This window comes from Manis javanica, chromosome 11 (genome assembly GCF_040802235.1).
Source record: "Manis javanica isolate MJ-LG chromosome 11, MJ_LKY, whole genome shotgun sequence".
Lineage (NCBI taxonomy): Eukaryota > Metazoa > Chordata > Mammalia > Pholidota > Manidae > Manis > Manis javanica.
Genome location: NC_133166.1, coordinates 22,176,058 through 22,190,830, shown reverse-complemented (window position 1 = coordinate 22,190,830; position 14,773 = coordinate 22,176,058). Strand labels below are relative to the sequence as shown.

Below are 14,773 nucleotides of genomic sequence, written 5' to 3'. Positions count from 1 at the left end.
TCACTTAAATCGTGCCCGGGCGCTGAGGGGTTAAGGAGCACTGGCTCTGGAGGCCCCGCGGCGGCGGAGCGCGCCCATAGGCGCGGGGGAAGCTGCGCTGGAGGCCCCGACGCAAACGCCCGCCTATGACCGCAGGCAGCAATGGGGGCCCCCACTTGGGTGAGAATTTTTGGCGGTGTCCGGGGGGTGCAGACCTGGGGGCGGCTTCCAGCACGTTTGCTTTCGCTTCTCTTTCTACCAGCGCTCTTAGTACGGCCCGGGGATTGCCCGCCGCGGCCCGCCCCTTACGACACGGAGTCCCCTCGAGGCCCCGCCCCCGCCAGGCCGCGCCTTCGGGGCGCAAGGTCCTGGGCGCGGGGTGAGGGCGGCCATGGCGGGGCCCGGCGCCCCCGACGCCTCGGTCGCTCACTGGAAAAGCCACATCGTGCGGCAGCTTCGACAGCGAGACCGCACGCAAAAGGCACTCTTCCTGGAGCTGGTGCCGGCCTGTGAGTGCGCCCCGGGGGGCCTGGAAGATGGCCGTGGAGGGGCTGGAGCTCCGCGCGCAGCGAGGGTTCGCCTGGCTCCTCGTGTGTGACCTGAGCGCCCCAAAGGTTTCTCGCCTCCGCAGCCTTGGATCTGCGGGACGCTGTCTGTTAAGCTCCACCTCCGATTAGCCACTATTCCTGTCCTTCCCAATCCAGGCTCTGCCTAGAGCCCCTTTCTGGACGGAGCTCCCTCCTGTTGGTCCTGCACCCCTCGTCCCTCGGGGCGGCTCTGCCTCCCACGGGCCGGGCTTCATAGGCACGAGGTCGTCAGCGACTGTCTTACACAGGTAGAGCAGGTACAGTCCCCAGGTAGAGCCTGGTCAGTCCATTCGGTCCCCGTAGCCCAGTGAAGCGGGTGTGGCAGTTCAAGCCAGGATGAAGAGGTCTGCACCTGTGAGCAGCACCTCTGGTCATCTGAAATCGTATGTTTGGAGTTGAAAATCTAACCACAATCCCTCCAGCTCCATCACCATTCTAGTCTTGGCTGCTACTTGGCCATCTCCACCCCCTTCACACCCCCCACCAAAACTCTTCCATAGCGGTGAGATGCCCTGGGGGCTGAAGTGGGCTTTTGTGTGAGAACTAGGCCAGCTATCTCAGTGGCAGTGATAGGGAGGGGGCACTGGGTGAGGGAAAGGAACTGAGGAGCTAGGCCTGGGCTTACCACCTCTACCATACCCTGGAACTGGCAAGGAAAGAGGAAGTGACTTGAGGTGGATGTAGGAGGGGGTGTGCCAGGGTCTGCAGCAGAAACTACAGAACTCAGGGAGGTCTGCTGCATAATTGCACAAGGACTTTCTGTTCTGGCCTAGGGGAACCTTATACCAACCCTGGGAAAACAGGGTTGTTTTAGTCCAGAAGGTTAGAGCCCCTGGAGAGGAAGTAACTTGCTGAAGGCCACAGGCAGGTGGAGCTTGCTTTGTTTCATCACTGTCTGGAGCCAGGCCCTGCCCTGGGGCAAGGATGGGGCAACCTCTGGGTGCTTCCTTCCCTGAGGACCCTCAGTGGCACGTGCCCAGCCATCTCCTTCCCCAGAAGTGGCTGCCCTCCGGTCCTGAGAGGGCCTGGGGGCTAGTGCTGTGAGAAGGCTATGTTGGAGCCGAAGGTCCTGGGAGAACTACATAAACATTCCTTGGGCAGCGGGCAGAGCCCAGCCTGCCAGTAGCTCCCCTGTTCTGCATCCCTGGGCTTCTGCAGCCCTTCCAGCCAGAGAGGTAATTTGTAGGCCTGGAGTCTGCTGGCAAGTGTTTGTCTTTGCCCTAGGCTCACCCTCTTGCACCCCTAGATAATCGTCTCCTAGAGAAGGCTGAGCTCCTGGCCCGGGTCTCAGAGAAACTGCAGCCAATGCCAAATGATGTCACTCCTGCTACCCACCAGGGCCCCTGGTGAGTGTACATGTGTTTGTGGCCACAATGGGTTGCTTGTGCCTGGGCCCTGCCCCTACTGCCTATACTGGGTTCTCTCTGGCACCTCACTGGGCCCTGGCTGCTGCTTTTGAGGGTGCAGGGTTGGAGAGGGAGGCAGGTTCTTGAACTTTCTCCTAGGCCAGCCGCTTAGATGTCCCTTCTCCCACACTCTTCTCAGGCCATCTCTGCATTTGTCCCATCTCCTTCCCCTCCCACCCTCACATTACTGTCCTTTTCCATCTCCCTGTTCCTTACCTAATGCCTACAAAAAGGGTCTTGCTGCCTCTCCAAAGAGGAAGTGAATATGAAAACCAGGAATGGGTTGAAAATGGGTTGGGGCTCAGAGTTGGGAGGTGCTTCTTGAGGAGGGTCCTGGCCGGGAATCTAGAGCAGCCGAGTCATGGGCAGCCCCTGTTTCTGGAGATGAGCTCTTTCCTCTTCTGGCTTTCTGGCTTCTACCTTCCTCAGGAGAAAGTTGGTTTCAGGCGCTGGTTTCAGGCTTTTCATGTGCATCACCTGGCTGAATGGAGGGATAATGAGCACCACTCTGATTGACTGGCAGGGCAGAGGAGCCGGGACCTGAATCAGACCAGGTCACACCACCAGCTACTCTGAGGGTAAAGTGGCAAAAGGAAGAGGAGGGACTCCGGCTGGTCTGTGGTGAGGTAGGCCGATCAGGGGGGTCTGAGAGAGAAGGGGTGGGGCCAGGACCCAGGACTTTGGGGGTAGGGATGTGGTCCAAGGGAGCCAGCAAGTGAGGGACATTGCCAGCATCCAAGGCCAGAGGGCTTTCTAGCTTGGCTTTGGCAGCCCAGGATGACCTGGGCTCCAAGAGCAGCTGGAGGAAGTGAAGTGGGAGCTCAGGGAGGAGTGTGAGATGTGCAGGGGCCAAGCAGCCTCTGCTTCCCCTGCTGGATGGTCCAGCCTGCTCTGCACACTGCGTGCCCCACCGATCCCATGGCCTTGCACCAGTGGGAGCTCAGTACACATTTGCAGACTAAATGAGTAAGGGGTCTATGGCAGAGTGTGCTGCTTCCGCCTGACACTGCTGCCCAGGGCCCTCATGGTGTCTCTTGGTTTCTGTTTCACCTCACTTTATGGTTGCAGAGAAGGAAACTGCTTAGAGAGGTGGAACCAGGATTTGAATTCCCTCCCACACATATCCACCTTCTGTGATCTCCATTCATTCTTTCAACAAATAGTTACTGATAGTTGCTATATCCGAGGCACAGGGAGTACAGCAGTAAACACGGCCTGCCCCATGAGCTTCTACGGCACTGGAGGAGACTGATGGCCATAAACACATACCCAGTTACAGCATGTCAAGTCATCTGCCCAACTAGTGTGGGGGTGGACCCAGTAACAGCCTCTCCCTCAGAGCCCCTGCTCTAGTTGCAACTTGACATTAGAGAAGTGATCCTCAAACAGCGAGCCCCTTCTGGGCTGAGAGCCCCAAGGCCTGGGGTGCCTTTGTTTTGTTTCTGCTGTATCCCTCAGGTGTGTCTCCACAGTCCGTGCTATTGAATATTCATAGACTAAGTGATGAATGAGTTAGACCATCTCCCCCACCATGTGGGTAGTCAGTCACCAGGCTGGAAACCCAGGGGCATCTCTGACCCCTCCCAACCCTCCATCCTGAGTTAGTCACCAGCTTGGGGCCTGCTCCCAAATCTATCAACTTCCTTCTGTTTCCTGTACTGCATCTGGCCTGGTTCAGGCTACCTGTATCCCTCCCAGGGCAACTCTGCTTTTGGCACTTCCATCCATCTCTCTAGAGCACTCAGAGTGATGTATTTTAACAACAAAAAGATCTCCCCTAAAAATTCAAGTAATACACAAATACATGCTTGTTGTGAACATTTCAAGAGAACAGAAGCCCAGAGAGTAAACAAGTGAAAGCCCCTGTTGCCACCTCTCCCCGTTATCACTTTGGTATGTATCTTCCAAAGCCCTCGAGCCTGACTCCCCAGTGGAGTTCTCCAGCCTCCTGCTGCATTTCTTCCCACTCTCTTGTCTCTGAACTCATGCTTTCCCTTGCCTGGGATACTTCTGCATACCCTTTGCTCTTAGCAACTCCCTCCCCGTCACTTCCTCAGACACATGCACTCAGTTCCCATTGGATATGCCAGGGGATGGGGAGTGGCTTTCTCTTTACTTCTTAGTACTGTTTCATATGTCATAACAAGCATGGATTATTATTGTAACTTTTTGTTTTGAAATAATTATAGATTCATACTCAGTTGCAAAGATAGTACAGAAGTTTCGTGTTCCCTTCACCTGGTTTCCCCCATTGGGGTCATCTTACATAACTATAGTACACAGTCAGGAAACTGATAAATTGCTATGAAGTGTGCATATAGTTCTTTGTCATTGTGTCACATGTGTACACTTGTGTGACCATCAAGAAAGCACTACTTCATCACCGCAAAGATCTCTCTCTTGCTATCCCTTTTGGATCACGACTCACCCCTCCCCCAACTATCCCTAAACCGTGACAACCACTAATCTATCTTTCATCTCTATGATTTGAATTTTGAAAAGTATCAAATAAAAAACTATTGGATAATAAAACATCAATGAAATTAAAGAACAGGTGAGGAAGCAGAAGTGGTGGTCAGATTGCACAGTGGTGCAGGAATGATAAATATAATGACCTGGACCTGCTATGAAAGTAGGCTCCCTGCTCTGCACGTGCAGCGTTCCTCTGCAGGGCCTCTCATGTAGGGAGGTGGACAGCGCAGGGGACAGCCTGGACCTTGCTGCTCAGTCTGCCCCTTGCCAAGCCATATAGGGCGGAACGCAGGAATAGTTGGGCCACAAGAGCCCCCAGCCTTGGTCATTTCCTCTTGTTCCTTTCACCAACTTCGTGGGAACTGCTTTTCTTGGGGTGGTCTCTCCTGCTCTCTCCTCAGCTCTAAAAGGAGGGAGTTGAGCTTCATTTCTGTGCCTTCCCCAGCTCTTGGCTCTTGGTTGAAGGACTGTTGAATGAGGCAGGGTTTAAATGAGATGAGCCTTACCCCATTCTTGGGCTGGGAGTATCCAGTATTCAGTCTGGGCCTTGTGCTCCCACAGTCCATTCCTATGCCTAGCCTGTGTGGTGTGCCTCTGCTCAGGGCTCCTCATTCTCTGGAATCTATGCTTGAGTGGGCCAGGGGTTGGAGAGGTAGAGAACAGAACCCGCATCTCTCAAGATCCTCCTATAGACCAGTCCTTTACTTGGAGCATAATGTTAAGTGGTCTGGGTTCAAACTTAGCTGTGTGATTTTGGGCAAGACATTTAAGCTCTCTGTGTCAATGTCTTCATCTGTAAAATGGGAGGAATGGCAATACCTACCTATGGTATTGCTATGGGGATACAAGTGTAGAGTGCTCAGAATACGGTATGACACACATAAACGCTATATAAACATTTGCTGTAATTTGAAATACTACTTCCCATAAAAATTCTGCATTACCCTATGAGGTAAGCACTTTCATTCTCATTTTACAGATAAGGAAACAGCAGGTTCAAAGGGTAAATGACTACCCCAGGGTCATTGAGAAAGCAAGAGGCACTGCCAGGATTGAAACTCGGGTGTTAGGCTCCATAACCTAAGTCTCTTCCAATGTTCCATGAAACTGCAGTGCATTTCTGGGCAAAAACTAAACCTACCTGACCTGCTTTCTTTTCAGTAAGGGGGCAGGTGAATGGGTGGAGTAGCAGACCCTGTTCCACCAACCTCTACTGCCCGAGAGGAGTTGGAGGCGCCCATGCCCACCCTTTGGTGTTCGACCCCCCCTAGATGGCCTACCAGGTGGTGGAGAAGAGTGCAGCCCTGGACGCCCTGCAGTCTGAGCTGGAGAAGAGGCAAAGCAGGTGAGGCGCGGGTCTAACGTGAGAGGGACTGCGCCCACCTATGGGAGAAGGGAGCCATCTCTGTGAGGGGCCGGCGGCCGCTCTCCCCCGCGGTTGGCCTCAGAGGCCATGAACGGAAGGATTCTGAGGGCGCAAGACCACGCTTAGCCGCCTGGTTGGCCGTGTGGCATGGGCAGCTCTGTCCCAGCTCTGAGACCGGTCCCACTGGGCGGTGACGGAGGCTGTCCACCACCTGCAGGCTGGCGGCCCTGGAGGCCCGCGTGGCGGAGCTGCGGCAGGCGCGCGCCCTGGAGGCCCGGCAGGTGAGCGCACGGCAGGCGCGGAACGCGGCGCAGCGCGCGGCCTACGAGGCGCTGCGCGCGCGCGCCGGGCTCCAGGAGGCGGCCCTGCGCAGGTTCCAGGAGGAGGCGCGCGACCTGCTGGAGCGGCTCGTGCAGCGCAAGGCGCGTGCCGCCGCGGAGCGCAACCAGCGGCTGGAGCGCCGCGAGAAGTGAGTGCTGGCCTCGCCGCTGCCGGAGGCTTGGGGTTGCGGCCCCGTGGGGGAGCGGTCCCTCCTCGCCCCGGGGGAACTGGAGCCCGTCGCCCCTTCTCCAAGAGGGACCGGCCCCGTCCCTTCAGGAAGGCGGCACCGTCCCGCTCCCACCTTCGTCAGTCGCCGAGCCCGGCTCTCAGGATGCTCTTCTCCCCCAGGGCCCAGCAGGCGCGGGTGTCCCAGGAGCTGAAGAAGGCTGCCAGGCGGACAGTGAGCATCAGCGAGTAAGCAGGGGTGCGCCTGCTCCTGCCTGCCGAGCCTCTCAGCCCGCTCTCCAGCCCCTCCCCACAGTTCTACCCTGGGTCCCCACGGACCTGCGGCCACCCGTGCATCTAACTGCCCCTGTGGTCAGGGGAGCCAGCACGCGGGCCCCCCACACGTGTGCCCTCATGGACCCCTCATCCCTGGGTCTGAAATCTTCATGGTGTTCGCAACTGGGGTAAGGAGGAGTTGGCCTGGTCCTGTGGCCTTCCTGAGTTTCATTCCCTCTCCCAGGAGCCCAAACCCCCTAGGAGATGGGATCACAGAGGGGGCTGAACCTCTGGCCCTGGCAGCTGAGCCGGAGCTCCTGGAGAGTGAGGCGGGTGAGAAGTGGAAGAGGCCGTTCAGGTGAGGACTGTCCCGGAGCTCTGAGCTGGGCTGCAGCCCAGTCTTCATCCAGGGCCTTGGGGCCAGCACTTTGGTTAACAGGGGGCTTGGGGAGAGGCTGGGGTACACAGCTCAGGCCTCCCATGACAGTCTGACTTCCAGTGCCTGGAGCCACTTGGGGTCAGTGGGACCTCAGGGACCAGCCCCCTGTCCTCACCTCTCTCTCCAGAGACCTGGGGGTGGGGTGTCAGGCTGTTGATAGAGTTTCACCAGGAGGGAATGCTTGGGCAAGGCCACGGCTCAGCTGCTATAGGCTGTGTGTGTGTCACAGGTGTGCAAGCATGTGTGTTCATAGGGACACAAGAGCATGTGTGTAAGCTTGGGTGAGCCTACCTGAGAGCATGTGAATGTGCAGGTGTGAGCTCGCTCAGGCTTCTGAAGCCTGTTGACTGGGGCTTCAGTCCTTGGGTGCCTCTCCCCTCAATCTCCTCCATTTGTTTCCATTTGCCAGTCACTGAGGCAAATGGTCCCCCTCCCGGCCCACCCCATTCCACAGTGTGAAGTCTCTTCTTCAGCTCTTCCTTACAGGTCCCTGTTGTCTATGCCTGGGGGGCAATGAAGAAACCTGGGGGGCATAAGACACTTGTCCCCCCAGTCATCCCAGAACACACCCTCTCTTTTGAGGTCACTCAGCGGATCTGGTTTCCCCACTCCACTTGTGCTACCCCAGGACCAGCCCGGGGGTACCTTCACACCACCTCCCACAGGCCCCAACTCAGCCTCCCCGGGACTTTTGTTGGGGGCACTTGGGTGATGAGGCAGTTCCTTCCATCATGGTCGAAACTCTGGGAGACTGCTTTGCCAAATCCCTCCCTGCCTCCACCTCCTGGGACTGCTCTGGGTCATTCCAGTCTCTCGGTCTTGGATGAACCAAGTTCTTGCCCTGGGCTCAAGAGACTATGAGCCATGGGGTCTCTGGCAGAGTGTGGGATGCATGACTGCTCTCTGTCCACCCACTGGCCAGTCCCTTAGCATTCTCTTCATATTATCCCTAGGTCTGCCTCCGCCACCTCCCTGACGCTGTCCCGCTGTGTGGATGTGGTGAAGGGGCTTCTGCAGTAAGTGTGTGTGTGCACCCATGTGCATGTGAAAGGGCCGGGCCCCTTGGAGGCCTGTGTCAGGTTTGGTCTGTGTACATGCCTCTTTCTGTTGCCCAGCTGTCTCTGTGTTTCTGCGGAGCCTCAGAGATGAGCTGAGTGCATGGTCTCATTGCCAGCCCCTGCCCGGCTAGCCTCCAGGCTCTGTCCCTCTTTCGGGGTCCTCATAGAGGACCAAGAGGCTGGACAGGAACTATCACTCAGTTGGGAAACTGAGGCTCAGAAATATCAAGGACTTAGGATCAGAGCCAAGCAGTGGCAAGGCTAGGCCTGATACCCCAGCCTTGGGGTTCCTCTGCATCTGCCGACCCTGCCCAGCCTCTGTTGCTCACCATCTCCCAGCTGACCCCTGGGGTCGGAAACTAGGTAGGGGACCAGCGCTCTGCACCTCCAGGCAATGTTTTGCCACCTTCCATGTCCTCCTCCTGTTGCTGCCACTTGGAGTGGAGTGCCAGGCTCCCAGGTCAGAGACCTTGCTGAATGCCTGCCTAACGCTCCCCCCAGTTTCAAGAGGAGAGGTCACTCGATTGGGGGAGTCCCTGAGCAGAGGTACCAGAGCCTCCCTGTGTGCGTGGCTGCCCGACTTCCTGCCCAGGCTCAGGATGTTCTGGTGAGCACAGAGCTGGGCCCCATGGGCGGGGTGCTTATGTGGGGACTGTGGGCCCAGGGATGGGCCGAGGAGGCTAGGGAAGCAAGGTGAGATTCCTCAGGGGAAACAAGTTTTCCTTCCACAGTTTGTGGCAGGAGCCCCTCAGCATTTTATGTGGAGTAATGGACTGGAAAGAAGATGAGGTGGCAAACCAGGAGGCAGGCAGGGGAATGTGGGGCAGCATAGAAGGGAGGCTGCCACAGGGGTCCAGGCAGAGGTGATGAGAACTGACGTGCACAGGCACACGTGAGAGAGCCTGAGAGCATGCGCAAAAAGGCATGTACAGCAAGGATCGGGGCCACCAACCTCCCCTTTTCCCACAGGATGCCCACTTATCTGAGGTCAACGCTGTTTGTTTTGGCCCCAACAGCAGCCTCCTGGCCACTGGAGGGGCTGACCGCCTCATCCACCTCTGGAATGTTGTAGGAGGTGAGGGTCCCTCTACTGTAGGCCAACCCAGTGCTTTTCCTCTAGACCCCACCCTCAGCTTGTTCCTTGGTGGGCAAAAGTCTCTGATCTCTTTGTGTTTCTTCACATGGGACATTCTTGTGGGCAGTGGCCCGATGGCCTCTTGGCAAGAGTTCTGGGCACATCACTCTGAAGAAGGGTAAAGCTGCCCAGCTCCTGGAGTCCAGGCCTGCAGGATGGCCCTTATTCCCCTCCCCCTCCTGAGCTCACGTGGTCACTGTTAGGGGATAGGGGGGCCCTAATCCCTGAGGTCCTGAAGGGATAGGCCCTTGAGGAACAGGTCCCTGGGGCCCAGCAGGCTGCCTCTTACAGCATCACTTGAGCTCTCAGAGCTGTTATGAGATGTTAGCTATGTACCCTGTGCTCTGTGGAAGGAGTGTGTGGGAGAGTCAGAGCTGGCTTCTAGAGGTTTCTTAGAGGAGGTGAGTCTCCAGGTGGCCTGGCCCTGGCTTGCTTTGTGACCTAGGGATGGTCCCTTCTCCCTAGTCCTCTCCAGCGGTGTGAGATGACTAGCTCTCTGGAGCTCCCTGCTGGCAGTTTGGGAAGGTGCAGCCTCGAGCCAAGCCCCGGAGCAGACCCTGCGATGCTGTTCTCTAGCTTGGAACTCATCTTCCCAGGTGCTCCTCTTCATGAAGTTTGGGACTTCATTTCACTTGTCCTTTTCCCGGTCCCCCCAGGTCGCCTGGAGGCCAATCAGACCTTTGAAGGAGCTGGTGGGAGCATCACCAGTGTGGACTTCGACCCCTCGGTGAGAGGACTTTGCCGCAGTGTCATGCATCCTTCCCCCCAAGTCTCCGCACCCGGCACGTGGGGGCTCTGGGATCTGAGGGAACATCCTGGGTGTCCTAGAACGGGGCCCTTCAGGCCTGCATAAATCCCCCCTGGCCTGGGTGGCCTTGGGCTGTGGGGAGCTCTGAAGCAGCGCCTGGCCAAGCGCTGGCCTGAGGCTGTTGCCTCTGGCCAGGCTCAGGTTTCGGGGCCTCTGCCTTCCCCTTGCATCTCTAGGGCTCCCAGGTGTTGGCAGCTACGTACAACCAGGCCGCCCAGCTCTGGAAGGTGGGGGAGGCACAGTCCAAGGTGAGGCCTGACTGGGGAGGCAGCTGGGGGTGAGGGGTCATACCTTGGGCCTGGAGGGGGTGTTACGGAGTCTTGTTCATGTCCTTGATCCATACTGGGATGGGGGGCAGGAGACACTGTCTGGACACACAGACAAGGTGACAGCTGCCAAATTCAAGCTAACAAGGCATCATGCCGTGACTGGGAGCCGAGACCGGACAGTGAAGGAGTGGGACCTCGGCCGCGCCTACTGTGAGGCCCAGCCTTCCTCCCCTCCCCTTCCCTTCCCACCCCACCTGCTGGGAACCCCAGGCTGGGCCAGGAGGGACTGCAGCCTGCTCTTCGGGTGTGGCTCTAAGATTCACAGGAATTTGGGGTGAAACCTCCCAAGGCCCTGCTATTCCTCATCAGTGCTGTCTGCCTGGTTTCCTGGTGACCTCGGGCTTTGGGCTGGGAAGCAGGAGACCTGGGTTCTAGTTTTGGGAGGACACTGCCCCTCTGCAGATTCTGGGCCTTAGCTTTTCCAGGTCCAGTGGGCTGGCTGCCCCCAGCTGTTCTGAGGCCAGGGCTCTGCTGCTTGGTCACCAGGTTCTAGGACCATCAATGTCCTTTCCTACTGTAACGATGTGGTGTGTGGGGACCACGTCATCATCAGTGGCCACAATGATCAGAAGATCCGGTTCTGGGACAGCAGGTGACAGGCACAGGGTGTGGGTGGTAGAGGCATGGGGCCAGGGTTCTCATGTTCTCTTCGCTTTCTCTGTCCACGGAGCTGCAGAGGCTTCTCCGGGAAGTCAGGCTGTGGTGGCTGCTCTGTGCGGGTTTTGGCCCCTTAAAGGCTCAGATGCTCCTGGAGACATGTGCCACCTTCTTAGTGGCTCTCAGTCTGACCATTGTGCTCTGCCTGGGCCTTGCCAACCAAGATGGAGGAGCCCCCTTTTCCATTTAGTTACTTTTTAATCAAAAGGAACAAACGTTTTAGTTGTTTTTTAAACCTAAGAGCCCAACCTTGTGCTTGACTGGTTTATAAAAGCCAGTGCTGGGGCCAGTGCCAGGCCTGCCTCAGGCCTCTCCGTACTGGAACCCTTCACTCTTTCTTTCACACATTTAAAGACAGACTTTAATTGCCTTCCCTTCAGCACTTATTTTGGTGACCCAAGAGTTTCAGAGGCTCTGGCTTCAAGCCAAAGGCTGCCTAAGTTCCTGTTGGAGGGGGCTGGCTGCAGTGGGAGAAGGGAGATTAGTCACAGCCAGCATGGCTCCAGTGAACTGAGATGTAGAGGTGCCTCTGGACTGACTTTCAGGAGTAGTCTGGGTGGGCTGTTCCTCACCCCTGTCTCTGCCCCTGCTCCTCAGAGGGCCCCACTGTACCCAGGTCATCCCTGTGCAGGGCCGTGTCACCTCCCTGAGCCTCAGCCACGACCAGCTGCATCTGCTCAGCTGTTCCCGAGATGACACACTCAAGGTCATCGACCTCCGTGTCAGCAATATCCGCCAGGTGTTCAGGTACCTGCCTTGTGTCTGCTGACCCTGTGGCTTCAGCTGGAGCAGCTGGGTCTCTTGACCCCTGTAAAAAGCCCTCCTGGACCTGTCAGGGGCCCATTCTGGAGGCCCCTCTGGACTAGGGCCTGCTGAGGTGCCCATCCTCTTGCCGGAGAGAGGAAGCTCTTGCAGCTCCTGGCTGAGGGCAGTGACTGGTGGTCACCTCCATTCTGACCCTGACCCTGTCTGTCCTCAGAGCTGATGGCTTCAAGTGTGGTTCTGACTGGACCAAAGCCGTGTTCAGGTGTGTCCCTGAGAGCACATGCCTGTGCCCGAGTGTGCCCCATCTGCGTCTGCATCTGTCTCTCTATGTCCTCACCTCTGATCTCTCCTTGCTCTGCTGTGGCCACTGCAGCCCGGACAGAAGCTATGCACTGGCAGGTTCCTGGGACGGAACTCTTTACATCTGGGATGTAGACACTGGCAAACTGGAGAGCAGCCTTCGGGGACCCCACTGGTGAGCATGGCCACCACCTGCCCCACTGCCCATCCCAGCCTGAGGGCCAGTGCCACCGCAGCCCCAGTCCTGAGTCCACAGCCCTTGCCCCAACACCTTCCACCCTGCAGAGCCCTTCACAGTTCACAAGGTGCCTTCCCACATGCTCTTGGGTCCATTCTCACCATAGCCCTGTGAGCCCATTTTACAGGTAGGCAATGGGCTCAGAGAGGGCCTCAAACTGTCTGGGTCCAGTAATGAAGGACAGAGCCAGGTGCAGGCCCGGATCCTGGCACCCCTCTGAAGCTTGCTTGTCCCTTTCCTCAGCTCTGCTGTCAACGCCGTGGCCTGGTGCTGTTCCGGGAGCCATGTGGTGAGCGTGGACCAGGCCCGGAAGGTTGTGCTCTGGCACTAGTGCCATGCCTTCTGCCTGGGCTGGAGCTCTAGTCTGAAGCTCGAAGCCAGAGGACAGCTTCCAATGCTCCACAGGGCTCCAGAGCCAGTGAGGGTCCCAAGGCGGTGGGTGGGTAGCCTCAAGGCATTCAGTGGGAACAAGGCCTGGCAGGACCTGGCCTATTGGTGTAACAACAGGGTGGGGTGGGGGCGATTACAGTGTTTTTTGTTTATTTTTTCTGTCTCAATTTCTTTGCCTAAAGTAGAAAAAAATTGCATCTAAATGGTGTGTGCTTGCTTCTTTGCAGTATTCAGGGGAGAGAGAATCCTTTGGGCTGGTGGCTTGAGGAGACCCAGACTTGGCCTCCTTTCCTCTCCTGCACAAAGCTGGGACAGAGCCAGCCCCGCCTTGGTCCTATTCACATCTAACTGAGGGGCAGCATGAACAAAGGCCAGAGGCAGCAAAGTGCAGTGGGAATTTCACCAGGTCCAAGCTGGTCCTGAGGCCAAGCCAACAACACCTTGGGCCCTCCTGCTTCAGGCCCGCAGGGTAGACTAAGGTTGTGGCAGGCCCTTGGGAGTTCTGAGGAGGGAGCAGGGGAAGCAGCCCAGAGGCGCCCTGGTGGAAAGGATCCTGACAAACCAGAGTGATGTCAGGTACTTGGTACACCAGGCCTGCTTTAGCCTGGCCATGTTCTTGCTCCAGGGGCACAGCCTAGAATTGGTGGGGAATGGCCTGATGTGTCTGTGGGAGGGCAGCTGTGGGCTGGGCCTGGGCCTGGAGCTCCACTTACATCAGAACAAGCATTTGGAGTGGGAGGCAGACCCGATGGGGTGGAGCCTTGGCCCCCCACTTCCTTTGCCAACCTAGGACATAGGTGAGGAGTCAGCAAGACAGCCATTGTGCCGCAAGGCAACAGAAGGGACTTCTAACCTTGAGTGATGGGGACTGATCTCTGGGATCAGCTGAGATTCAAAGGCTTTACTCTGAAACTCTTCACCTCCTCCTTTATCACCTTGCAAAGTCTCCCTTGGTGATTTTTGCCAGTCCCAGGGTTTTGGAAATGATACCCAGGATGGGCAGCAGATTGCTAAGAGCCTAGACTCTGTAACCACACTGTCTGGGTTTGAATCTCAGCTCCACTATTTAGTAGCTGGATGATTTTGAGCATTAACATTAACTTAACATCTCTGTGCCTTAGTTTCCTCCTCTACAAAATGGGCTGATAATAATAGTACTCCCTCAAAGGTTGTTGTAAGGACTCAATGTGTTAGTATATGTAAAGTCCTGGCACATGCCAAAGGCTGTGAAGTGTTAAATACCCAAATCTATCTCTGCTGACTTGCAGATCACTCACTGCTCTTAGCCTAGCTGCCCCCTGGGCACTAGATGACATACCCAGCTGCCTCCTGGGCATCACCCCCCCCACCCCCCCCACATAAGCTCCTCTTCCCTTCACACCCTATGACCTCTTGGGTACCAAGGCCTGGGGCTGCCGTGTCTAACAGTGCTTTCTCTCCCTGCCGCCACTGCAGGGCCCCTTGGGGTGCGGTGGCCTTACCTCAGGGAACACGTGCACACCTTAGCTTGCTTGGAGGGAATGCTAGATGGATGTCACCCTGCCACAGCCAGAGTGGCTGTCTAAGGTTTCATGGTCACACATTCAACCCTTTGAAGTTCTGCTTGAAAAGAAGCTCCTGGGCATGAGATTTAAAGTCCATAGAACAACCCTGCTGGCCTCTGCTGCATTGTTATTTTCTTTCTACTCTAAATGTGTCCTATGTGTGATTTCCTTTTTGCCTAGAATGGCCTTCCCTCCCAACCCCCAATTCAAATTTGTCCTTGAGAATCCCTAGAGCCTTTCCCACCTTGCCAGGCTGGCTAGGGGCCTCCTCCATCCCTGTGCTCCCGTTGTGTCTGCTTGCCTGCCCGCATTTTTGGGCAGGGAGCTCTTGGACTAGGCCAGGATGGGAATAAAGTATTCCCTGGGATTAGGCCCGGCACAGGGAAAGCCTCAGAAAATGTTCAATTAAATGGCTAAATTCTCTTACTCAAAGACTCAGCAAGTCTAATAGTTGACACTAGGGGTCCAGCATCCTTCCAGTCAGGCTTTTAAGGCCTGGCCCATCCCTCATGCCCTGCCTCCCAGTGACCACCAGGAG

At 56.7% G+C, this 14,773-nt stretch overlaps 1 protein-coding gene across 11 annotated transcripts; it reads left to right on the top strand.

Annotated features, from left to right (window-relative positions):
* The first annotated feature begins 351 nt into the window (after nucleotides 1-351).
* On the top strand, nucleotides 352-12,888 carry ATG16L2 (autophagy related 16 like 2). 11 transcript variants are annotated; one of them, XM_037026216.2, is made up of 18 exons: nucleotides 352-488; nucleotides 1,791-1,912; nucleotides 2,496-2,598; nucleotides 5,716-5,789; nucleotides 6,028-6,279; nucleotides 6,480-6,545; nucleotides 6,817-6,930; nucleotides 7,965-8,027; nucleotides 8,571-8,676; nucleotides 9,039-9,144; nucleotides 9,861-9,931; nucleotides 10,189-10,260; nucleotides 10,371-10,491; nucleotides 10,828-10,933; nucleotides 11,596-11,745; nucleotides 11,978-12,025; nucleotides 12,137-12,238; nucleotides 12,545-12,888. In XM_037026216.2, the coding sequence occupies exons 2-18, from the start codon at nucleotides 1,872-1,874 to the stop codon at nucleotides 12,630-12,632; spliced, it is 1,683 nt and encodes a 560-aa protein (XP_036882111.1). In that variant the 5' UTR covers nucleotides 352-488; nucleotides 1,791-1,871; the 3' UTR covers nucleotides 12,633-12,888. The 11 variants fall into 11 exon arrangements, 9 of the variants coding, with proteins under 9 accessions (XP_036882111.1, XP_036882107.1, XP_036882108.1 ...); XM_037026212.2 differs by having other exon boundaries at nucleotides 354-488; nucleotides 1,813-1,912; XM_037026215.2 differs by lacking the exon at nucleotides 352-488 and adding an exon at nucleotides 679-814 and having other exon boundaries at nucleotides 1,813-1,912.
* The last annotated feature ends 1,885 nt before the right edge of the window (nucleotides 12,889-14,773 follow it).

Coding starts and splice junctions, on each gene's coding strand:
- ATG16L2 (XM_037026212.2), top strand. CDS start 371: ATGGCGGGGCCCGGCGCCCCCGACGCCTCGGTCGCTCACTGGAAAAGC. Junction 8,028..8,570: donor GTGGTGAAGGGGCTTCTGCA/GTAAGTGTGTGT, acceptor CGCTCCCCCCAG/TTTCAAGAGGAGAGGTCACT. Junction 9,145..9,860: donor CCTCTGGAATGTTGTAGGAG/GTGAGGGTCCCT, acceptor CGGTCCCCCCAG/GTCGCCTGGAGGCCAATCAG.